This window comes from Verticillium nonalfalfae (assembly GCF_003724135.2).
Source record: "Verticillium nonalfalfae strain VnAa140/NRRL 66861 chromosome Unknown scaffold_14, whole genome shotgun sequence".
Taxonomy (NCBI): domain Eukaryota; kingdom Fungi; phylum Ascomycota; class Sordariomycetes; order Glomerellales; family Plectosphaerellaceae; genus Verticillium; species Verticillium nonalfalfae.
Window position 1 is genome coordinate 23,800 of NW_021167239.1, and position 23,628 is coordinate 47,427.

A 23,628-nucleotide genomic window follows, 5' to 3' on the forward strand; every position below is an offset into this window, starting at 1 on the left:
CCAGTCCGACCTGCCACGCACTCAGCACTGCCGCCATGTGTATCCTGCTGACCCGCTATTTTCGGTGCTGGCAAGCACCAGAACGAGAAGAAGATCCGAAAGAAAAGGGCCGCACCGATGGAGAACCTGCGCCGAAGAGACGGGGTCAACACCCGAAAGCCGGCCACCGGTCTCGCCATGTCGTCCGTTGCGCCAATCCATTCCCCCGGACCTGCCTCGTCAGCCCGGCCCTGTTCGAAGTCGACCAGCATTTCGAGTGCCCATGCCCGGATTGTTCGTGCACGTATATCGAGCCTGCGGGACGTCCAGCGGAGGTTGAGTGCTTCTACCCGAACGAAGACAAAGGCGGGGACAATACCAGAGGCAATGCCGTTACGCGCTGGCTGGATGCCGCTGCTGATGCCTACACGACCAAACTATGCGAATACCTGCTTGCCATGTTCTCCAAGGGTAACGTGACGTACAATTTTGCTGATCTCGTCGAACGTTGGAAAGTCTGCAACGTCGAATCGGCCTGCATTTTTGATCCGCAACATTTTGACACGGCTCGAGTTTGTGACTGTCAAGAGTCCAACACAGCGCCCGAGCTGAGGAATATGAGCCACGCCATCCGCTGCCGCTCCGCTCGTCGCGCCATAGCTGATGACGAGGTCGTCTTGGAGACGTATGCACAGGTGGCACCACTACCAACAGCTGCCTCGACACGCAGAGCGCTCAAGCGCGACTATCTAGACAAACACCCTCCTATCCAAGCAGCCTACCCATTCAACGGGGTCCCCGTCTTGCCGATTGCAGACTGGATCTGTGACGAGCACATATGCACGCCAGAAGAGCTTTTTGCACGCATCGGCGATGCTGTTCAGAGTTTTGAGAGCGAGGACAACTGGGACATTATTCACAATGGCGAAGGAGGCTCGAGTACATGTGGCCTTGCACAGCGTATCGAGATTCTCTCGACCGTGGCCGTTCTACTATCCGAAGACAACGGGCTGCCTAGGCGACAGGTCCAAAAGATCTTTCTGAACTTAATGAACCTCTTGCGGCCTATGGATGTCTTTTTCACCGGACCTTCCGTCATCGAGAGCTACGGGCCCGCCATGCTGGCTCTGCTTCAACTAGGAACATTCTTCGATGGCCACCAGCGTGGCGGAAATGCTCTGCTCGACCCTGACCGCTTTCGAAATCTCGTCCTCGCCCTGAAACAGAAGCGGAGTATTCGATTCACGGATGAGCTTATGTTTGACGAGGCAATCCAAGGAACGATAGCCGAAGCTGTTTCCAAGCAAGAGCTCGATGCCGACAACAGCATTGTATGCCTGCTTTGCAAAGACAAGCTTGTTGCCCTCGACCGGACATATCTCGACCAGAAAGCCGCCGAACACTCAGAAAACTACAGGGAAGATAGCATTGCTATTCGCGTCAAATGTCAGGGTCGGCATGTTTTTTGCATCAAGTGTTGGTTGGGTTTCTGGAAGTCACAGACGGCTAATGGCCAGCCCAAGGTGCAATGCCACGCATGTGACGAGGAGTTGCCCCTCAAGCAACTAGAACCGACTGTCCCAATCGTAGACGCAGACTATTTTGACCCCGCCAACACGCTGGGTTCCGGAGAGCCTCGACTGAACTGGGCCTCACTGGCTGCGGTTCCACGGCACCCGCAGGATTGGGGCGTATGGGATCCGCTCCTCGGCGCAAATTACGAGCCACGGGCGGCTCCTCCTCCGCAGGGACTCTCAGATTCGCAAGTAACAAACACTACGCGCGACGGTTCGCCGTTGCCATTGAGGAAGTCGCGGCTTCGCGCGGTTGATGAGATGAACTGGGTGGGCCGCGGCACGTGGCTGGACGATGGCAGCTTCCGCACGACGGCCCAGCGTGTCGCCATCGGTGGTCCTCTGTTTGAGCCGCAGCTCGGCAGCGTTTCTACCTTTGTGGGTGACATTTCGGCGGCACGGCGAGGCAGTGCTGGGCGTGCTGGGTGGACGGCGGTAGTGATGGCTGCAACTCAAAGCGCACAGGCCAACACAGGAATACAAGTCAGAAAAGGGGTTCGCTATCTGGGTCACACGCTTGCGCAGAGCCGTGCTGCCTATCTGGAGAGGAGGAAGAACAGAATGGCAGGCAGAATGCGTTTCGGGGCAGGTTATGCTTAGTCTTTTTTTATTTCGGGACAATGGTAATAAAGATCGTTTGTTGCATTTCTGATCCCGTCTTGATCTGGTGAAGTAACGTCGTCATAGGTAGAGGAATCTTGACTTGATCGCTAGTTTTGAGTAGGCAGTTACAGAATGGGATTCGTGGGGGCTCGGACACGAGGAACAAAGAGCACAAATGCCATGGCTAGAGACTCGTGTTATCATGGATTGCATCAATAAAGCACCTTTGTTTCTTTGACGCGTACCCGAGGTAAGGAGGCATACGGCGCATCCATTGAGAATAGCGGACTCGGGGTTCTCCGAGGCGACTTTTACTCTAATACTCATGTCTGGCCGGTCTCAAGACCTTTCGAATGAAATCAAATGAAATCTCTAAAGATTCAAAATCTCCTGAGGTACGCACAATCGATACACACCACCGAACGATGAACCCAGCTTGGACGATGACGGAACGCACTCGCGCTTCGCTGGGAGCACCACCCCAATCGCAAGCACTACAATCCGAAGACTATGATGACTTCGTCAGCCAAAGCGACGACAGCCGAAATGGCTCAGTCGCTGGTTCTTCTGTGCATACACAAGGCTCCGAAGCATCTTTCTCGGGTAAAGCTGCACTCCTAGAGGGCAGCTACGATTTTCACAACAAGTGGACTGTGACCAACGAGCCGCTCTTCGGTATGACCTCCTCCTTCTTCCCGGGTGCTTCAGAATCGTGCGACTGACGTTTTGAAATGCAGATACAAGCGAGCCCTTGGCGGACCAACAAAGTCCCTCCCGCGGGTCTCTGTCGTCGTTCATCGTGACAGACAGCGACGAGACCGACAGCGACGAGACCGACAGCGAGGACTTTGACTATAGCCCCATCTTGCGAAGAATAGCAGCTCGTGGTATCTACTCGACGTACGCCTCTGACTTCATGGACCCCGGCAACGACGTGACGACCTCCGACGACGACGTAACGACCCGGGAAGACGGCATGAGCCGCGTGCCGCGAGCCTCTAGCTTTACACCGCCGAAACCCAGCACCGCTTCTCCTCCGACGGTCATCGGTTCGAGTAGCGAGCACAGTGATCCTGGCGACTCGGTGTACGGCTCGTGTCCTTGCTCTACTTACCTCGCCGGCTGTGATTGCGGGTGTCCACGTTTGCGCTCTTCAGACGACGATTTTGAGCAAGACGTAGCTAGATCGCCAAGGAGGCCTGCGAGGCCGTGGTGGCGGCGGACGTGGGCTGTTGTCTTCGTCCTATGCGTCATCTTGTTTGTGCCGGCGCCTGGGGCGGAGTACTGGAAGATCCGTAGGTGAGCAAAGAGATGCTTGACTGCGAGAGAGGCACGCGCTGATCAGTCCACGTAGAGAGGCGTCTGCGCTGTCGCCAGTCGAGAGTCCGGGACGGGTTAGAGTGACACACCAGCTCGGCACGAGTCGATGTTGGGATCAAGCTTGCTGGAATGACTGGTTTGCTTGGCGAGCCGATGATTTGTCCCAGCTCGTGAGAGACCTGGCTTACGCTTGAGCGGAGCACGAGAAAGGAATTGGCGACGAGAAGGCGGGAAGGAATGGCGTTATGGAGCTGAAGGCGGGTATTATGAGACGTCAAAAACAAAGCAAATTGGGAGACAAGTGGCTACATCGTGCAGTGGTTGGAGTACTTCTGGGCTGGAAGAGAACTGCGTGATGTGTTGAAGGAGTTGGTTTGATGTAAATTGATCTCGACTTGCACAAAAATGATTGTTGCTTCGTAGCCGCCGGAATATTTACCTCAATCTCTTGTGAATTTAGGCACCGTAGACGACCTATTTTTGCATACAGCTCCTCGACTCCTACAGACGCTTGGTGGATGTCAAGGCCAGAAACTCTGACAGAAAGAATGCTCTACCCAGCAACTTCGATTGGCCTCGGCATCCATTTCCAGAGGCGGACATGGTGTTGATCAGAGCCGATGAGCTCCACCGATTCCTTCATACCCAAACTCACAACCTCATCAAACCAGCAACCCCGCCAATCTGGCAGAAACCGACCATGGAGAAGGGGACGAGCATCCCCAGTCCAAGTGCCGTCGATTGCCGGGATGGCCCGCCGAGCTAGATGCTGTTGTGTGGGGAAGACTCCATCGCCGGCGCTTCATCCAGATGAAATGCGGATTCCACCATTCATCTCAAACGTCGACACTAATCTCGCGCAAGGAACTGGGCTTTCTTGTTTTCTATTCTACTGTTCTTCTGTTCTATTGGCGTTGCCGGGCACGCGGAAGGCGTCCTGCCTCCAAGCACGCCAGAAGCCAAGCACCTAGTGCTCATGTGCTCATGCCCTCCGCATTGAAGGGAAGATCAACCTCGGGGCATCAGATTCAATGGGGGAGATCGTCGGCGGGTCCGCCATTCTCATGACGTCCGGCATAGCGGATGCGGGCGAGCCGCTGTCGAATCCAGCTAGGTGGCCCCGTAGCCGGGGCACTCCCGGCACAACGGCCTGTCGATCGCCGAAGGACAATCTCGTAGTGGCAGATCCGGCAAGGGGTCAGTCGAGGTGAAGAGCGCATCATGGGGGAGATGACGGGTTCCAATGCCTCGGGCGGCAAGGCCTTGGTAGTTCTTTGAACGAGACGATCGACAAATGCCAGAAAGCATTAAATACCTTGCGACAGGCTGTCATCTTTGCAGCGTCTCGTCTTCTCCCCAGTCAGCTCTAGCTATCCACCGATACGCCGATGATCATCGTCAACCATGCATCAACGCATCTCAACACTTCTCTCGCTGGGCATGGCCCTCGCTGGCCGTGAGGCCGCGGCGCAGTTTGTCTCGGTAAACGGGCAGCACTTCGCGGTCGACGGCAAGGACTTCATCTTCGCCGGCAGCAACGCCTACTACTGGCCTTTTAGCAACGTACGTGACCTGTCATTTGTCCATTTGGTCTGGGCAATGGTGATCGGCGACTGACTGACATGGTTTCAGACACAAGCGGACATTGAGCTCGGCATGAAGGCCGCCCTCGACGCTGGACTCACTGTCTTCCGGACGTGGGGCTTCAACGAGGCCAACTCGACGTATGACCCGAACGGCCTTCCACGCTACGGTCAGCAGGACCCGGCAACGGTGTTCCAGACGTGGTCGCCTGGTGGAGCGGTCGAGGTGAACCTGGCGCCGCTGGACAAGGTGGTCGCGGCAGCGGAAAAGACGGGCATCAAGCTCATCGTGACGCTGACGAACAACTGGGCCGATTACGGCGGCATGGACGTGTACACAACGAACCTCGGTTTCCGGTACCACGACGATGTAAGTTTGGCGAGCAGTAGGGCCGGTATCTGGTGACCGTGACGTGACTGACATGCAACGCCGCACACAGTTCTACCGTCAGCCGACCATCAAGGCGGCGTACAAGAAATATCTCTCTGAGGTTGTCGGCCGGTACGCCGACTCACCAGCCATTTTCGCGTGGGAGGTCGCCAACGAGTTGCGCTGTGCGGCCGATGGTACGAGGAACCTGCCTTCGAGCGGCGACTGCACGCCGGAACTCCTGCTCGAGTGGGTAGACGAGATCTCGACGCACGTCAAGAGCGTTGACGCAAACCACCTTGTGGCCACAGGTGGTGAGGGAGCTTTCAATCGCCAGTCGGACGATCACTTCTACAACGGTGGCGACGGCAACGACTTTGATGGCGAACTCAAACTGCGGAACATTGACTTTGGCGTCTTCCACTCGTACCCCGACTGGTGGAGCAAGACGGTCGAATGGACAAACCAGTGGATCCGAGACCACGCCGAGGCGGGCCGTACAGCGGGCAAGCCGGTGGTGCACGAGGAATATGGCTGGATGACGGACAAGGCGCGTCAGGAACAGCTTGGAAAGACGGCTGACAAGGGACGGATCGAGGTGTTGGGTGGGTGGCAGGCCATCTCGATTGAGGAGAAGATATCGGACATGTTCTGGCAGTTCGGCTTCTCTGGATACTCGTCGGGACGTAACCACGACGACGGATTCACCATCTTCTTGGATGATGAGGAGGCAAAGACGCTGGTGTACGATCACGCAAAGGCCATGAACGGTGTTTTTGCATGATCCAGACGCATGGGGTTTCAATAATTTATATGCTTGGGATTTCTGCTGCCTTCGTGTGGATACTCTTCGCTGACCGATGCCCACCGACTCACCGGAAAGTGTCTACAGCATATCGCTTCGGTCAGCAGCCAGGGGCCCCCGTCTGTGCCCTGTCTGATCTACAACAATCCGTGTTTCCAGATGGCATCCGAGGTTTCGCATTGGGGGCCAAGGAGCCGAAAGGGCCACTGACAACAAAGGACTGACAGCAAGGTGTCGCGTGCCATCCCGTTACTCGACAGCCATATGGGTTATACCAGGAGCTTAGAAGAACTTTGGGCATTGTCCCAAGAGGGGCGGTAAAGTCTCCTTCTCTCGTTCCTGATCTCTTGCGACCGGCTACTCGCGTTCCCATCCCAAGTTTCCCCATGCCCAGCCGTGCTGAATCATGCCCACATGCTCTTTTAGCACCGAATGCGACACCAAATGCCAAGAATAGGGTTCTGTCTTGTGTTTGATGTGTTGAGGGGAAGGATTGGCCAGAGAACAGACAGGAGCCAACACGAGACGATACTACTACCCGTCTGTTCCCCGTGAGCTGCCAGCCCTCAAGCCGGGTTGCGATTGCTTCATCGTCGCCATCTGGATGGCTGACTCTTGATCAATCGTGCCTCTCCTTCGCTGTCTCTCCTTTGGTTCTGGTTTTATTTTTCCGACTTGGGCTCGCAATCCTTTAGCCCTTGATCCTTCTGTCATTTACGCTACGACAGTCGACTTGTCTGCGTGCGCCAGCCGGTCAAATCCATGCTGTCGCCACAGTCGTGAGCATCGACCTTCGTTGCTCACCGTCGCTGGCGATGGCCCTGTCATTCCTTCTGTTTCTATGCCTCGCTGTCTTTGCGCTTGCATGGCCTCAGCTACCGGCCGACGATGGAACGTTTGGCCTTTCGATGACATTACCGGTGCCGGTCACCGGTGGTCAGGGGGATCAACGTGATGGAGATGCCTCACGACGACAGCTTCCCGTTGACGACGACGATGACGATACGGGCGCCTTTTACACACTTCCCATCATTCACTCTACGAAGCGTGGCGTCTTCAGTCGACAAATCGAGGTCGAGCTTGCCAACCGTTCTGATGTTGCCTACTACGCGCAGCGTGAGTTTTCATCTCGTCTGTACTTGAGTATTTCACTGACACTCGGACAGTCAACATTGGCACACCACCTCAACCGGTCTACGCGCAACTTGACACGGGCTCGTTCGAGCTCTGGGTCAACCCTGACTGCACCGTGCTGCGTCCTGCGGACGAGCGCTTTTGCCAAGCCGTGGGCGTCTATGATCCAGGCCGCTCATCGTCATCATCCCTCCTTTCCTCAACGGCCTCCCTTCGCTATGGCATCGGCACGGCCAACATCAGCTACGTTCGTGATGACGTCTCTTTTGCCGGATCACCAGTGCTCTCTCACGTACGTTTTGGCATGGCTACGGCTACGACAGATCAGTTCGCCGGCATTCTAGGCCTCGGTCACGGCCAAAACTACACAGTCACCTACCCGAACATGATGGATGAGCTTGTCGCTCAGGGTGCCATTCGCACAAAGGCCTACTCACTCGCCCTAGGCTCCAAGACCGAACAGCAGGGCCTCCTTGTCCTTGGCGGCATCGACACGGCAAAGTACTCAGGTCACCTCGCGGCGCTGCCCGTGATCCCCGCCGAGCAGGCCCCCGACAGGGTCGCCCGCTTCTGGGTCAACCTCAGGTCCCTCGCCCTGACGCCCCCGAGCGGCGTCACCCGCGCTCCCTACGTTGCTGCCGCCGGCCTCCCCGTCTTCCTTGACAGCGGCGCCACCATGACCCTTCTGCCACGCGCCCTCGCCGACGCCGTCGCCGCCGACTTTGGCGCCCCGCCTTCCAACTCGTCTGATGACCCCGAGGCCAGTCACAGCTTCTACGAGGTCGACTGCAGCATGGCCGACGCCCCCGGCACCCTTGACTTCTCCTTCGGCAGCAGCCTCACCATCCGTGTGCCCTACGCCGAGATGGTGCGCCGCACGCGCGCCGACCCGCCCCGCTGCGTCCTGGGCTTCGTGCCCGACGACGACTTCGCCCTGCTCGGCGACACGTTCCTGCGCTCCGCCTACGCCGTCTTTGACCTCGAGTCCGACGTCGTCTACATGGCGCAGTACCGAAACTGCGGCAAGCGCCAGATGGCTGTCCGCAGGGTCCAGGACATTCACGCCATTGTCGGCTTGTGCGAGGCGCCGGCGACAGGGGCCGCGCTGGGAGGAAAGCCAGCTCAGCCGTCACAAGCTGTGGCTGCGCCTGACACTACGCCGACGGAGGACGCGACGTCCGTGACCGGGCCGGGCGTCGTGGGTGTGTCTGCGGCTGCCGGCTTGTCATTATCTAGAGCTTGGATCTGGAGCATAGCGTTTGCCATGGTTTCGCTTCATTTGGCGTGAACTTCTTTCTATTCTCGAGCTGGTGCCCCGTAGCGTGGCACATGGCTTAATCTATTTTATTCTTCTTCTTCTTCTAGCAAACACTGCCCGCCTCCAAGCTCTCGTGCTGGGTTCTGATGCTCTACTGACTGAGACAGAGAAAACGCATGTCTATTCCCAAAATAGTCCTGGGTCCTTCGCGCCCGCCAGCCAATTCTCCATGCAGCGGTACATCCGCCCCCACGTATCTTGATCCTTCACAGTGGCGAGCTTTGTGTCAACCTCGTAGCCTAGAGACGCCTGCGCCGCCCCCAGGTAGCGGTAGCCCTCGGGGTATTTTGCGAGAATTTCGTCCGGGAACGTGGGGGCCGAGCGGCCGTCGACGGGCACCACGCGATCCTTCTCGTACACAAGCTTGACGAAGCGGACTTTCCAAGCCATCTGGGCCTGGTGCTGGTGCTGGTGCTGAACGTTGCCGTTTGTGGCACCTGTGGCATTTGGTTCCTGATCGACAGCGCTTCGACGTTCCATAGTTTCTGAGCTCATGGTAGCCTCAGCACCATCAGACTGTTGCTCGTCGGAAGGTATTTCGCCTGTGCTGGACTTCATCCCACCCTCAACCACCTTGCGGTTTGGTGCGTCAGCTTTTCTATGGGACTGGCTGATATCAATGACGGGTTGTGCCTCGCAGAAGAATAAGAAGCGACAATCGCAGTCGACATCAAACGCATGTCCCCCGTCCACAGAGGTGAAGCGCTGAGTGATGGTCGCCTTCATCTTGCCCAGGGCGCGGCCTGCTTCGCGGTTGAGCTCGACAAGGGTGCCACACTCGCGGTGCTGGATGAAGGCACCGGCAGCCTTGCCGGCTTTCGAGATGGATATAAAGTCGTCGATCTTCTGAGGGCCAGACCATGCTATTGGGAAACACTCATTAGAACCAGTTGCTTCACTGCTTTCTCAGCTCAACAAAGATTGAAAGATTCAGTAACTAATAGAATGAATCGATGCTTCACAACTGACGGAGACTCACTTGTCCAGACGGTGGCATCATCTGCAAAGAGAGATCGAAAGTTCATCCATTCCGAAGCATCGCGATAGACTGGCCAACCTTTGCAGAGCTCAGATACAACAAGACGGTCGTGAAGGTCGGCGACAGTACCGTTGATATGACTGTACTGTCGCGTGTGCGGTTCTTCAGGGGTCGTCATCTGGTCTCTGTGTGTTGTGGTACAGACAGCGTACTCGATATGAGCGTCGAGTGCATGGTCATACACCATCACGGTGAGAGTGAGAGCGAGCCCTGTTTTATACTCGACGCTGGTCTTCACGTCGGCGCATGTACAAGCGCGTTGTTTGCCTTAGAGACAGGCAATAAGAATAGCCGGCGGACAGACGAGCAGTGTCTTCGCCCCCGAGATGCTGATATATTGACCGCAGCCAAACGGGCGCTCACTTCATCCTTGCGGCCAAAAGTCCACTACGATCACCACGGTACTGCTTGGCCAGACCGAAAAGGCGGCTTGCAGCATGCGTCAAGCAAACTGCGTGAAGCAACCGCCTGCGAGTCGTTACGAGCCAGGGGCAGAGAGGCTGCAATCTAAGACAGCTGCTGGTGAATGTCGGCCATATCAACATCATCTCTGTTTTTAATTGCATGTGATCTTCCCTGGACTGTCTCGACCGAAACCATACAATCACTACCATACCGATTAGTGAGAGCCCTGCAATCGCTTCGTGTCGCCACCCTCAAAGGCCGCCATGCAACCGAGCGCTATCGGCCGGTCGAAGGACGGCGTGGCGCCGAGTGACCAGTCTCGGCCAACGGCGGCCGGGGACGTTGCCGTTGGTCAAGACGCAGGCACCCGCATGAGGAGTGACAGCGGGCGGGAGGCCGCATCGGGTGGTCCAGCGGCGCACCAACATCGGCGACGAGATCAAGGCCAGGGCCGTCATCTCCCTGCCCATCCCTCTCTCTCGTTCTCCCGTCTTGGACCTTCGATCGACCTCAACCTGTGAGGCCACATGTCCTCCGTCTCCCTGCATCTCCTTGCTCTCTTAGCCCGTCGGCGAGTTTCTGCCTACTGCTTCATGTTGCGGAAGCTTTTCGTCAAGAAAAGTTAAACCTGCAGAGGAGACCCTGCTCCAAAGTCAAAGACACTTTCGTTTGGCACCCTGGCGCGCCACTCCCTTCCAGTTTCCCCTTCTGTCTCGGCACTGCATTTCGCCGCCCGCTATGCGAGTCAGTGTGGTGCCGCTGACAGATACACACTGAAGCGTCGTGCCATGGAAGAAACAGTTCCTAGGCCATATAGAGACAGGCTCAGGCACAGATACAGTCACAAGGGGTAGGCCGGGGGTGCCACTCACACGACCCCCATTTCTGCCTCCGTCTCGCGAGCGCGCGCGTTGAGGGTTGAGGGTGACGCGAAACTTTCCCTCCCCCCGTTCCCCGCCGGAAGCTTCGGTTTTTAGTTCCACACGGCAGTGAAAAGCAGCGCAAGACAAGGCGTGCGATGCCTTGATTGCCCCCTGTCGCCCATGCTCCACGTCGCCTCGACCAGCAGCTCTGGCTTTCCCGCCAACCCTAGCCGGGGGCTGCCATGCCCCCCCCTTCATGCCACATGCCATGTGCTATAGCCCCTATAGAGGTTAGGCTTATGGGCATGTCTTTTTTAGGTTTCCGGCTTATAGGCGCAATAAGTACAGCAGCGCCCGCAGGGCCCGACAAAAACAATGGGCAATGCTGGTCGGCCATCTTCGAGACCCCGGGCGCCGCGTCACCCCCCCTGGACTGCCGAGGAAATTCACTGGTGATCTTGTATACTTTGACATTTACTCTCTCTCTCTCTCTGCGTGTGTGTCACTCTCGGATTCCCGGTATTGGGGTGTCGAACTCCTCGGGAGTAAGGTACCATTGCGACCCTGGTAATGCCGCCTACCCTGGGACCAGACAGCAAAACGCCAGCCCAGAGCTTGATTGATTAACGTCGCGCGCGTGCTGGTTGCCTGATGCCCTTTTTAGTCCTGGTGGTGGCAGCTTTTTGGTGCCGAAGACCGCTTACCACCCACCGTTTACTTTCAGGCAGACCCGACGGCGCCCCTCTGCCACCAAATCACCAACGCGTAGGCGAAAAGGCAAAACGGATATAGGCAGGTGGACAAGAAAAGCAGTGAGCCCGCCAGATGGAGAATCCCATAGGGTCAAGCAGGGGGGGGGCTAAGGGGGCGGGCGTGACGGCGACGACGCAACGTGGTGGCTGAGCGTGACGTTAGGATATCCCCCTCCCCCTCCCCTACAACAGCTCTACAGGGCGTTCAACATGCAGGGATCTCCAGGGAAGAGAAAGAGAGGTGTGGAGAAGAGGGCCCAGAAGGGATGCAGGTGAGTTGGTGGTGAATGAGTAAGAAAGCAAAGGAAGAGCGTACAGACTGTTGGCGCCCAGGATGGGGTCGGGGGCTATGCTCTGATTGCGATGCCGACGCCGCGGGTCGTGCCGTGCGCGCGGCTGGACTTGCTGTGCATCTGCTCGCTGTTACTGTCTGTCTGTGGTGCATGTGTGTCGCTTTCGCTCTCTCTGTCAATCTGCCGATCCGACTCGTTCTTTCCAAGGAGAGGTACAAGGGAGGGCGATCATGTTCCATGACAGGGTGAAACGGGCGCGAGGGAAGCTTCTACTCGCTCCATGCTGGGGGCCGTACCTGTACGGCAGAGAGAGAGAGAGAGAGAGAGAGAGAGAGAGAGAGAGAGAGAGAGAGAGAGAGATGAAGCAATCGAACGTGTCAACCGTCTGCGGTAAACGTGAGATGGTACGAGCCGTCAGAGGCAGAGACATGTGTTGCCAAGGGGCCAGGCGGGCACTCATGACGTTGTGAGATTTCGCTGCGCCACTACCCACGCGCGGACAGGACAGAGACAAGCCAGACGGTGGCAGATACCCTGATGGCTTCAGGGCAGAACACACGATGGTTGAGAAGGCCAAATAGAGGCAGCGGACACGGAGGATCACACACACAGAGAGAAAGCGAAGTGCTGTGCTCTTCCGTGCAGTGTCTTGTCTGCGTCGTGCCGCCCGCGAGTGCCGAAGGGAGCCCGTCGACTGCCGAGCATAGAGTTCCCCCGACAAGATTAGATTTTCAGAATGATACAGAAAATCCAAATGCAAATCCACAGACCAAAAACCTAAAGCCCCCGAGTCTACCTGGGTCCCCTGACCTGTACGCGTTGGGCATCTCTGGGAAGAGGGGGGGAGGATTCCCCTCGGAGAGAAATGCTGTGCCCCGGAAGCCCGGACGCTACGCCTCTTCGTACTCTGCCCTCTCTCTTTCGCTTTCCCTTCGCATCGGATTCGGCATCGGCCCTCGTCGTCTGTCCAAAGTCCGCGACCCCGTTGGTCTAAAGAAGAGGCGCCCCGCCCTTCGCCTTGGTGTGCCTGGTGCTTGACCTCATCGAGCTTTCTCAGCCTGGAACTCCATCCCATACCACGTTGGCTTATGACCGCATCTTGCACCATACCAACCCCATACGCTTTCCTACCTCTGCAACAGCAACACCGCACAAAGAGACTTGAAAAATACATCGCCCTGTAGAGGAGAAGCTCGAGATTGCAACGATACGCAGACCGATGCATCCGCCGCCATAATGTCGCTGCAATTTCTGCTCAACTCGGAGGACAGTGAGGACCGGAGCGCAGAGTGGTATCTCGCCAACACGCGAGTCGAGACGGACGTATATGGCTACAGCAGAGGACACGGCCACGGTGACAGCAGCACAAGGTCCGTTTTGTCTTGGTGTTTCGCGTCCAACGAACTTGTCATTTCTGTGGCTGTGAAACAAAATAAAACTGACGATATCGTAGCACATCCACATCCACATCTCTGGGGTCTCGCGCCCCAGCATCCCCCGTCAGCAGGCAATGGACGCCGTTGAAGCCGGGTTCCAGCCACTCGACGTGCGGCGGCCTGTCGCCGGGCAGCGACCACGGCGGCTATCCCACGTCGCCGGCGTCGTCCATGGGTCGATCGCACTCCAGCCGTCTCTCGCTGCGGCGACTCTCTCGAGCCGTCAGTCTCGACGACGAAGACTCGGCCGACGACGAGACGTGCGAGACGGTCTGCTACGGCATGGTGAGCCTCTTTCTGCCTCTCCCAGCGAACATGATTCATATCGAATGAGCCCGCAATACTGACTCGCGCCTTTTCCCCCTCAAGATCCACAAAGTTGATGTCAAGCTCATGGGCGATCTCACAACGATCGCCAAGAAACTGAAGCAGATCAGCCCCAGCTCGTCTTCCTCGTCATCCTCATCCTCGTCATCAAGGCAGCAAAAGACCTTCATCGTCACGGAGCAGCCGGACCACATCCTGCTCAGCTTCCCAGACGGCACGCCCTTTGGCTACCTGCGCTCGCACATGAAGAACGCGCTCGCCAAGCTGCTCGACCGCAAGAACCTCGCCTTCGAGGCCGTCGCCGAGGCCAAGGCGCTGCAGGACACGGTGGCCAAGGCGCGCAAGACGTCGGGTGCCGTCGCGCGCGTCGACCTCTACGTCTACGGCTCGCGGCGGCTGGCGCCCGTCGTGGGCGACAGGCTGTCCAAGTGGAAACTCTGGCTGCAGAGGCCCGAGGCAGTGAGGAGGGGCGCGCCCTACGAGAACCCGCACTTCCTGGCCTTCTGAGCGAAGCTGCGCCGGCGAGGCCCCGTGCCCTCCCTCGAAGAAAAGTGGTCCACCACCACCCCCGGCAGGCGGAAGCTTTGGGGGGGGGGGGGGGGGGAGGGGATGGGTTGCTACAGATGGGAACGCGGGCAGTTCGGGAAGCATGAACCGCCAGTGTGTATGAGTATGACCAACAACGGCGGGAGAGAGTGTGTGTGTGTAGGGGATTAGAATGCGGCGTGAAAATGGCGTGTAAGGCGTGGACACGACCGACGGCATTGGACAACCACGGTGGTTGAAGACACGGATGGACCGGATAACGGATGGGATGGGCTTTCGGCATGGACGGCCCTTGGGAAGGGCCTGGTGTAACGGACATGACGGGCGCAACCTCACAGAGGCACCCGGCATGTTTTTTTTTTCGGGGCTCTACTATTTTTTTTTCTTCCATATTTAAGTTTTAGCGAGCGATTGCTTTCGAATCACATTCCCCTAGGGAGTCCACGCAGCATCGCATGACGTTCCCGGATTCAACCATGACGACCATGTTGCTCCTCCGCCTCGTAGCCCCGGGCCTTCCGGGGGCATGTTACCTCTGGTCTGTGTGCAGAAACCTAGGAGAAGTCATTATCCGAGGTTACCAGCAAACATACGACTGGGTAGTAGCAGCAGCAGCAGCAACAATATGGCGAGCGCCCGGCAGTGAAGGGTGAGACACGATGAGCAGCATGTCACGAAGCTTGTTCGTTGCACTGGCCATGATCCATATCCATCCATCTTGCGCGCACAGCCAGCCAGCCAGCCAGCCAACCAGCCACAGTAGGCCGAGGACAATGCTTGCCAAGAGTCTCGAGAAAATCACAAGGGGACCCAGACGCAAACCTTATTCACAGCATCGCGGCGTCGGAGAAGCCTGTCAACGACGCCCGAGCCACCCGCCCCTGGACAGTACTGTACTACAGCTACCCCAGAGCGCCTCGCGGCGGAACTCACCGCACTACACCTGCTCGAACCCTAGCAGAGCAGCTCAGTTGCCGACCTTCTGGCTCTCATCTATTTGCTCTCATCTCAGCATGATTTGGGTTGCTCGTGCTCCACCGGTCATGACCGAGACGTGCAAAGTCGGCACGTAAATAGTGACTTTTCGCGGCAGGACCCGAGTCTCGCATTTCCGTACGACGGCTACAAGGCTAACAGGGCAAGGAACGTCATGATCCATGAAACTCTCTCCCTCTCTCTCTTTCTCCTCCTTCGAGGTAGCTGCCGAAAGCACTGCGGTCTCTAGCTTTATAAGCTATACATTAGCAGATTGTCATGATTACCAAGAGGATCGGTGAGCGTGGCTATGCCGCTCCTTGAACCTGGCATGGTACAGCATGGCATGGCATGACATGGCATAAAGGTAGGTAGTAATAGAAGGGGGACGCATGTTCCAACCGCTTGAAACTTTAGGCCTCTGGCGTCTTGGCGCCCACAGCCTGTTGAGGCGGACACGGTGGCGCGGATGCCATGTGCCTCGCTCGCAGCGCAAAGCCAAAGACTAAGTAGAGTAGGAATTGGTATGAGAAGGTTCAGGCAGAGCAACCTAGCCACATTGCCACAAGAAAAAAAGTGTCATCGTCTGCTTTAACATTGCAACGCCAGGCAATGTAATAAGCTTCTCTGCTTCCCTGAATGGGTGGGTTATCTCGGCTGTGTCTTTTTTTGGCGCGTGGTCAGTTGATTTGGGAGTGACATTGACGACCCTACTGCAAATGCCGGCTGTGCAGTGTTGCTTGTGCTTATATGCGTGTGTGTGTGTGTGTGTGTTTGTGTGTGCGTGACTGTGGTGCGCTTCTTCCTTCGCCCTACCTGTGTCGTGTCCACGGCGGCTCGTCAACGGTGCTCGTTCGTACGAGCTGCTTTACTGTCTGCTGATGCAGTCATTTGCTGTGCCCGAAGATCCAATCCGAAAGCGAGGCAGACGAGACAAATGCTCACCTCATCCCGTTATCAACGGAATGCCGTGAGTTTGTGCGCCGATTGACTGGCTGGTCGGCATTCAAGTTGGACCGCCTCACGACCCTCCCACCCCTGACTCGGTCTCGGGTTGCTCATCAGAACGCCAGCCCCTCCAACTAACCCCTTCCACGAGTCTACCCTAGAGACAATGGGTCGAAAAAGAATGCCGACTGCAGTGAAGGACCCCTGACTGGTCCGCCGCCAAGAATATTCCTGGCTTGGGCCCGGCGCCCTATTCTACTAAGAATCTCTCGGCACCCATCGTGTGCCAGCCCCCCCTTGCCCACCATGTCCGCTGACACAGGCGCCTGGCGTGTGCCATCGTACAGGGCTGTGCACTGCAGATTACTTGGCTGCCTGGCCTTGGGCTTGGGGGAGAGAGAGAGAAGGATAGCAAGGAAGAGCGTGAGAACACGAGACGGAGAGAGAGAGAAAGAGATGGAGACGGAGAGACAGAGAGCGCGCTGACGTTGACATCATTTCTTTGCCAGAGCCAGCCCCCCCCCGGTCCCCCTCGTCTGCCGTAAAAACAGATGCCTAGAAACGGAAGCTTCCTACATTACCTCACCTCTTCTTACTGCTAGCTTTCTCCGCGTATATTCTCCGCGAACGCGCACCCGCGCGTATTCACCCGAATCTGACGGACCTTGCCACCTAGATCCCAACTCGTTGAAATGAAGTGAAGCCACGTATGGCGGCCACCATGCCGGGATACAGAATCTATGTGCAGAATGTTCAGTACCGCGCAGCGTAGGGATGCCGCCTTGAAGTCGAGACCTCGGGTTCCTCGGCAGTTAAGCAGTCCGCCCTCTTCATGGTACCTTGGGCTCTTTATTTTTTTTCACTGCCCCAATTCGTGTGGTCCGCCCGATCCCCCCCCCGCCTGTTCGGCTCCCTGCCGAAGGGTAGACCCCCCGCTATGCCCCCCCGTTCGCGCGTGTTGCATTGCGTAGCGTTGCGCAGCGCCTCGCCGACACTTCCGTGTAGGTGCCCGTTGATAAGCATCGTGGCATGCTGTTGTTGCGCGCGCTGTCCCCTTCCCGGGCCCGAAAGCTGCTGAACTGAATTGATGCCGTTTCCGAATCGGCTTGTTGGTTCTCGTTGGTCCACCTTTGCACCACCCACCACCACAGTACCAACAGGCAAATACTTCCCTCGGCGGCTGTCATGGACTCGTCTACTCGGGACGTAGAGTCCTTTGCGGCGAGCCTCGACGCCTTCCGATCATGTCTTGACGAGAGCCAGAGCGCCGCCTTTGCCTCGGCCAACTTTGACGACCTGCAGCTTGACATACTCGCCATCCAGGCCGACCAGGATCGCCACCGCACCATGATGAACCTGCCGCGCCTCAACGCCTTTCTCGCTGGCATGGAAGGGCTCGACTCGGCCCTGCGTTGTTTTCTCTCGGACGAAATAGTCACCACTCTCATGGCCCACATCTGGGGGCCGACACGCTGGTTTTTAAAGGTGTGTTATGCGCGTTCTTGTGGTATTCCCCGCCGCCGGGTCGGGCGCCCGCCTTGCCTGCAATGCAGACTAACAAGATCCCTTGATTCCGTTTCTACAAACAGACGGCCAGTGTAGACGATTTTGCCTTTGACCAACTCCTTGACGTGTACTACTTGCTGGGTCAGGAGTTTGTGCCCTTTAACGAGTGCGAGGTATTGTTCCGCGAGTCACCAGAGACCAGACAGTGTCTGGCGAGCTTATACGACGATCTCTTACGCTTCGAAGCAGCCGTGGCCCGGTTGTTCGGCCGGTCTTGTAAGTCGACTCTGCCAGTAGGATATGAAGACGAAACTCATAAAGTCAATATCCCTCGAACGTCGTGCTGGATTCACTGACAAATCGAGCGCGCACAGCATGGCTGAAAACATTCAGACCCTCATGGCGAGGTCTCGCGGGCAATTTCGAGGCTATCGCTGTGAGCCTCAAGATGCACGCCGCCGTGATTGAGGAAGTCATGTTTCGTACCACTTCCAGCTCCCCCGCGGCCCAGCGGCGCGCGTCTGATACCATGTCAGACATTGTCTGGGACCGTTCGTCCGTTGCCGCCAAGATGCACCAGTACTCTATCCAAAGACAAGTCCTGTGGCAAGACTTCGACGCGCAAGCGCGCGACCGCATGCAGCGGCAGAGCCTCGAGGTGTCACGCTGGGTAGCGGCGTCCCCCGTGACGGAGGCAGTACATGCCGAGTATTGTCGCGCCAGGACCAGCGTGCCCGGCGCTGGACGATGGCTGCTCGGACGCCCAGAGATTGGCAGGTGGTTGACAGCACCGGACCTTGACAGTCCTGTGATATGGCTTCACGGCAAGCCCGGAATTGGTGAGATATTGCCCAGAAAGAACCATACTGAAGGCCGAGAAAACGCTAACTGCTCGTCAGGCAAGACTGTGCTCTCCTCGATGCTCGTGGAGGAATGCATCTCTCTGCGGCGGCAGGGGGAGGTTCCGCCAGCCTCACAAGTCCACTTCTTCTACTGCGAGGAAGGGGATGCCAATCTCAACACTGCGCTCGGCGTGTTCAGGGGACTTCTCCACCAGCTGCTACTATCTCGAGAAGATCTGCTGTCAACAATGCTGGACGAGGCGCGCAACGGCGGCCAGCTCACATTGAACACGAGTGAGACGGCTCGAGACCTCGTGGAGCTGTGCCTGGAAAGCCCTTCGCGACGCTACATTATCATTGATGGTCTTGATGCGTGTGAACCCTCAGAAGCGAAGCGCGTCGTGAGCCTGTTGACGCACATGGCCAAGAAGCCCGGGGTGCGTGCCGGGAGGCTGCGCGTGCTCTTCACAAGCCGCTCATCTACCGAGCTGAAAAGGGTGTTTGACGCAGCCAACATGTTGGAGATTGATCCAGCACAAAACCTTCGTGACATTCACCACTATGTGGGTGGGCGCTTGACGAAGACCACAGGCCTGCCTCTCAACGAAGACGAGACAAACCAGCTGCAGGACCAGGTGACGCGTCAGAGCGGTGGTAAGTCAGCCAAGACCCGAAGTCGTGACTTTGATGGCTTCTGATTGCTGATAAACGCTACTTGGCGGTAGGCCTATTTCTCAATGCCCATCTCGCCACCGAGAGTCTCATCCTGCAGCGCTCGCGAACAGAGCTGCAAGAAGCTGCTAGTCGCGACAATACCACTGGTGACTGGTATGCCAGAATACTCAGTGGTGTCATGCAGCGGGTCGATCAGGAGTTCCGAGGTGGCAGGGAACGGGCTTCGGCCCTCTTCTCCTGGCTGTCCGGTGCGAAGCGACCATTGCACTGGCACGAGGTCCGAGGCATCGCCTGCCGTTCTCATGATTCAATCACGGTCGCTGGTGATCGCGAACCGTGGGAGGCACTGATACAGTCATGCCGACCGTTGTTGCAGGTCCTCCCTGGAACGCGAATTCAGTTGATCCATCAGACTGCCAAAATGTGAGCCAACACGCATCCTCTCAGTACCTGCTGCGCGGCTAACGTTCCATCAAATCGCAGGCACATTGAGATGCCACGAGCGCAATGCGATTTGGCCATCTTCTGTCTCGATCACTTGTCGCAGCCTTGGTTCGATCCTGATTGCCCTGAAGTCGATCGTCGGGGCCATGCTCTCCAGGGACGACTGGCACTCGAAGACTACATTGTAGCCAACTGGGCCGGCCATCTCGAAGCTGTCCTTCACGACTGCAAGCATCTTCTCAAGGACACGCCGTATGGTTCGGCGTTCGAGCGGGCTCTCGTCAATTTTTTCCACATTCATCACGCTGGTATATCGCAAAACACCGACGCCCCGCCCGTTTTGAGAGCGCACGACATTCCTGGTATTGCCTCTCACGCGAAGCTGCTGGCGCTTTACACGCACGTGTATAACCACAGAAAGAGTGGGCATCACGATCCGCGAGTCAGCGTAGTCACAGTCGACGAGGCCTTCAGCAAGAATCGAAAGGTGCTTGAAGCCCTCGCGTCTACTGTCGGTGGTCGAGGCGCCCTTGCCGTCGCATACGGCCCGAAGATGTTCAAGTGTAGTCAACCGGCCTGCGACTTCTTCTCAGAAGGGTTCGAGACGGAAATCGAGCGTGATCACCATCTGAATCGCCACGAGCGGCCCTTCCCCTGTCCACTGGACGGCTGCACCCAGGCGCCGTTTGGCTTCACTACGAAGAAGGACAGGGAACGACACGTCCGCCACTATCATCCAGAGGAGAGCGACCAACCTCCCGCGTTTGTGCAGCCAACGCGGAGAGTGGAAGACGCCCGATTCCTGTGTAACATCTGCGGCAAGAGCTTCACGCGCAATATCAACCTCAAGGGCCATATGAGAAGCCACTTCGGCGAGAGGCCTTTCGCGTGCTCCAGTTGTGGCAAAGCGTTCACCAGGCTCAATGATTGTCGTAGGCATGAGAAGATACACGTCAAGAAGGCGGAGTAGACGTCGAACCGCCGCTCAACTCTGTTGGACATGAACTTCGGGACTCGGCCGGTGAACTCGGGGCTCCCACAGTGGCTGGTGTGGCTGACCTATGGCAAGGATCTACACACCTTGGCATCGGGTGGTTTCTCCCTGAATAGCGGCTCATTGGGGCATGAGACGACAGTATCAGTTGAAATAGCCCTGGCGCAAAGCGGCATCCCTTAATGTGCGGCGAGCCGTCGTGGCCTGAACTGTAGAGACAAGTCGCGATCCGTGTACTCGGGTTTTCGATGTCTGGGCACAGCGCCTCATCGCACACAGAGCCACATTGGTTTTGTTGTCGTCAGCGCGATGAATGTCCTCGCTGATGAGCTGTGACGAATTGCGTCCTCAAATGCTCTTTCATGTGTGGTGGGCGTTTGCAGATCGGCTCCGGCACAGTTCCAAGCCAGGGCCTTTGCTCCTCAAGCTGGTACAAGTTGGTACCCGAGGGCCTAAGTACCCCTTGAACACCCGGACCGAATGTCGGCTTCGAGAAATAGGCCGACGTGGGAGGTCGTGGTCCGCCGCACTGTCGTTATGTTACCAAGAGCCGACCCGCACTCTCGCATGTGGCAATGCCAGACGGCCGTCCTCCGGGATCCACTCTCGCCGATACGACAAAGTCGCATCTGAATAAGCGACGAAAGCCAGATTTCGAGCTGTAGATCAACAAGGATCGGCAGGTTCGAGACCCGGTACATCGCCTCCTTCATGTGGTATGGATAGCCAGTGCGAACATGATAAAAGCCTTGAGAATGCCGTCAGTGGCCGTTGGGCAACGACGAGGCGAATCTGTCCGGCCCGCTCCCAATCGACCCAGCCGCCCGCATCGTCCAGGCCTCGACTGTGTCTGATTGTGTGGGCTGAGGTTGGCGGCCCACGGGCATGAACGGCATCGATTGGATCTGGCGATAGTGCGCGCATTTCGTGCGTGGGCGCGTGTGTGGACGAGAATGCGACGCAGGAGGACCTTTCGAGCCGTGCCCCGCCTGGCGGAGACCAAGATTCGCTCGACTTGGTGTGGCTCTCGCCGCAGGCGCTTGGAAACAATGGTTCGTGGGGGCATAGTCGTCAGATTCTCTCGCAGTGAAGGAACTCGTCGACTTTTCCTTCAAGTCTTCGGGAGGGCTGACAAGTCTAGATGCAGTTGACCGACTCACTAGAAACGCCATGCTGCACAGCCGGATATTGAGGTCAGGGCAAGTGGGTGTGGACAAACAGCAACGTTGCGTCACTTGGTACCTAATCAGCAAGTTGACCGTGGAAGCGTCAATTGAATCTAAAGCATTCCCACATATGCATCACGTTCGTGATCGGGGCGATGCGTGTCTCCAGGGACTTGAATTTGGAGTCCGAGATGCCACATTGTGTGTGTGTGTGCGTGTGTGTGGGCCGCATGATCCTGCAGTCTACACGCTGCAATGCACAAGACAGGAAGTTCTGGGAAGGTTAATGAAATAAGTCGCAGACCAATAGGAAAGAGTTCGCATTATTGGTGGCAAACCCTTGATGACCTGTGTTTAGCCGGGTTGCCTGCATTGTGGCAAAGCCTTGCTGGGGCCTTCCAAAAAAGAGAGCGTGCCCTCACTATCGTCATGAGCTTTACCGGCGAAGACCGAAGCCAGCGCGTGCCCTGACAGGCAAATGTATTTGTTCTACATGAGAAAGTGTTCCCTTGAAATGGAAATCGTCTTGCATCACGGCGTCGTACCTTTGAAAACGGAATTGTCTGCAAATCTCTTGGCAGATGGACATGAATGTAAAGCACCCCGACGTGTGAGAACCGAGCTGACGTCAAGTTTCTAACGAGATTTTTCCGGCGCCGTCTGAAGATCGACAAGCGGATTGAAGACTGGCAAGCAAGTCTGAAGACCTTTTCCCCGAGTGATCGACTTTTGACTGATCCGCTCAAGAGTGTGTGTAGTCCTTGGCGAATATTCAACAGCGATCGGCAACGTCTTTGGACGAGATTTCTTCCCTCGAAGAACCGGGCTCACATGTTGGTCCGAGAGTAGTTAAAAAGTCCGGGGAAGGACAGGGGTGGTGCTGCACGGATATGTCGCCAGGGACCTTTTGGGGGTGTCAGGTGTTCTCGATGCCGTCGAGTCGGCAACACCGGTGCAATCCTATGGCTCCGACGACGATGCAGGTGCCGTCTAGCCCTGGTTCGCGATACCGAAACATTGCTCCAGGACGATGATGACTATGGATGCTCTCCCCATTGCCTCTTCAGGTCTTCGTGGGCTGCCCATGCATGTGGCTAATGAGATCACCGTGCGGACGCAAGCTAGTGGGCGCTGCCTGTGCACCGGATGCGTGTAAGACATCAGGTTCCGGTGAGCTGGCGCGTGGAAGATTCTCAAAGGAATGAGGTGGGAGGACATTGAGCTTCCAGGTACGAGACCTAAAAACATCGTATCGTGCCGCGTTTCGATAGCGAGACAAGAAGTGGGCCGGTCTGTCGGTGTGCAAAGCCTAACAAAACCAACCCATGGGCGCGTGAGCTTGAGACTGGCCACACACTAGTAAGAGCTACCCTTGGAACTGTTCTGCTGGGCGGATCATTCGGAGCAGCCCACCTCAGTGTCAGGAGTTCCCTTGTCGGGAATGGAGATTGGCCCCTACTTGATGGCTCACGAATCTAGACGACATGACTGGAGAAGAGGTCCGTGACCGCAAAGCGAGGATGGTCGAGCAACGCACTATGCAAAGTAGTAGACTCCTGTAATTTAGCAAAGTTGGGGAAGCAGGCTGGAGAAGAGAGCGTAGAAGGAAGCTCGAAGCTCGGCACTTCTTCCCCTGACGAGTCACATTTCTGCCAGAGTGCGGTGGCTGAAGGGGAAATTAGCAGACTGAGTCGTGGCTCCGAGGGTTATGCTTGCTTGCGACGCTAACGC

The 23,628-nt window shown here is 56.9% G+C and overlaps 6 protein-coding genes across 6 annotated transcripts; 5 read left to right on the forward strand and 1 right to left on the reverse strand.

The window, feature by feature from the left end:
• Nucleotides 1–35: 35 nt before the first annotated feature.
• On the forward strand, nucleotides 36–3,459 carry D7B24_001789 (uncharacterized protein; the record flags this gene model as incomplete). Its single annotated transcript, XM_028636010.1, has 3 exons — nucleotides 36–1,935; nucleotides 2,778–2,831; nucleotides 2,894–3,459. 3 exons carry the CDS (start codon nucleotides 36–38, stop codon nucleotides 3,457–3,459), a joined length of 2,520 nt encoding a protein of 839 aa, XP_028497772.1.
• A 1,421-nt stretch (nucleotides 3,460–4,880) lies between these two features.
• D7B24_001790 (uncharacterized protein) lies at nucleotides 4,881–6,213 on the forward strand (the record flags this gene model as incomplete). The annotated part of the gene is made up of 3 exons (XM_028636011.1): nucleotides 4,881–5,039; nucleotides 5,109–5,429; nucleotides 5,500–6,213. 3 exons carry the CDS (start codon nucleotides 4,881–4,883, stop codon nucleotides 6,211–6,213), a joined length of 1,194 nt encoding a protein of 397 aa, XP_028497773.1.
• An 836-nt stretch (nucleotides 6,214–7,049) lies between these two features.
• D7B24_001791 (uncharacterized protein) lies at nucleotides 7,050–8,656 on the forward strand (the record flags this gene model as incomplete). Its single annotated transcript, XM_028636012.1, has 2 exons — nucleotides 7,050–7,350; nucleotides 7,401–8,656. The coding sequence occupies 2 exons, from the start codon at nucleotides 7,050–7,052 to the stop codon at nucleotides 8,654–8,656; spliced, it is 1,557 nt and encodes a 518-aa protein (XP_028497774.1).
• A 150-nt stretch (nucleotides 8,657–8,806) lies between these two features.
• Nucleotides 8,807–9,843, reverse strand: D7B24_001792 (uncharacterized protein; the record flags this gene model as incomplete). Its single annotated transcript, XM_028636013.1, has 2 exons — nucleotides 8,807–9,549; nucleotides 9,666–9,843. 2 exons carry the CDS (start codon nucleotides 9,841–9,843, stop codon nucleotides 8,807–8,809), a joined length of 921 nt encoding a protein of 306 aa, XP_028497775.1.
• A 3,431-nt stretch (nucleotides 9,844–13,274) lies between these two features.
• On the forward strand, nucleotides 13,275–14,308 carry D7B24_001793 (uncharacterized protein; the record flags this gene model as incomplete). Its single annotated transcript, XM_028636014.1, has 3 exons — nucleotides 13,275–13,408; nucleotides 13,492–13,759; nucleotides 13,844–14,308. 3 exons carry the CDS (start codon nucleotides 13,275–13,277, stop codon nucleotides 14,306–14,308), a joined length of 867 nt encoding a protein of 288 aa, XP_028497776.1.
• A 3,147-nt stretch (nucleotides 14,309–17,455) lies between these two features.
• D7B24_001794 (uncharacterized protein) lies at nucleotides 17,456–20,707 on the forward strand (the record flags this gene model as incomplete). The annotated part of the gene is made up of 7 exons (XM_028636015.1): nucleotides 17,456–17,755; nucleotides 17,860–18,052; nucleotides 18,151–18,615; nucleotides 18,676–19,272; nucleotides 19,344–19,570; nucleotides 19,670–19,716; nucleotides 19,777–20,707. The coding sequence occupies 7 exons, from the start codon at nucleotides 17,456–17,458 to the stop codon at nucleotides 20,705–20,707; spliced, it is 2,760 nt and encodes a 919-aa protein (XP_028497777.1).
• Nucleotides 20,708–23,628: the final 2,921 nt, after the last annotated feature.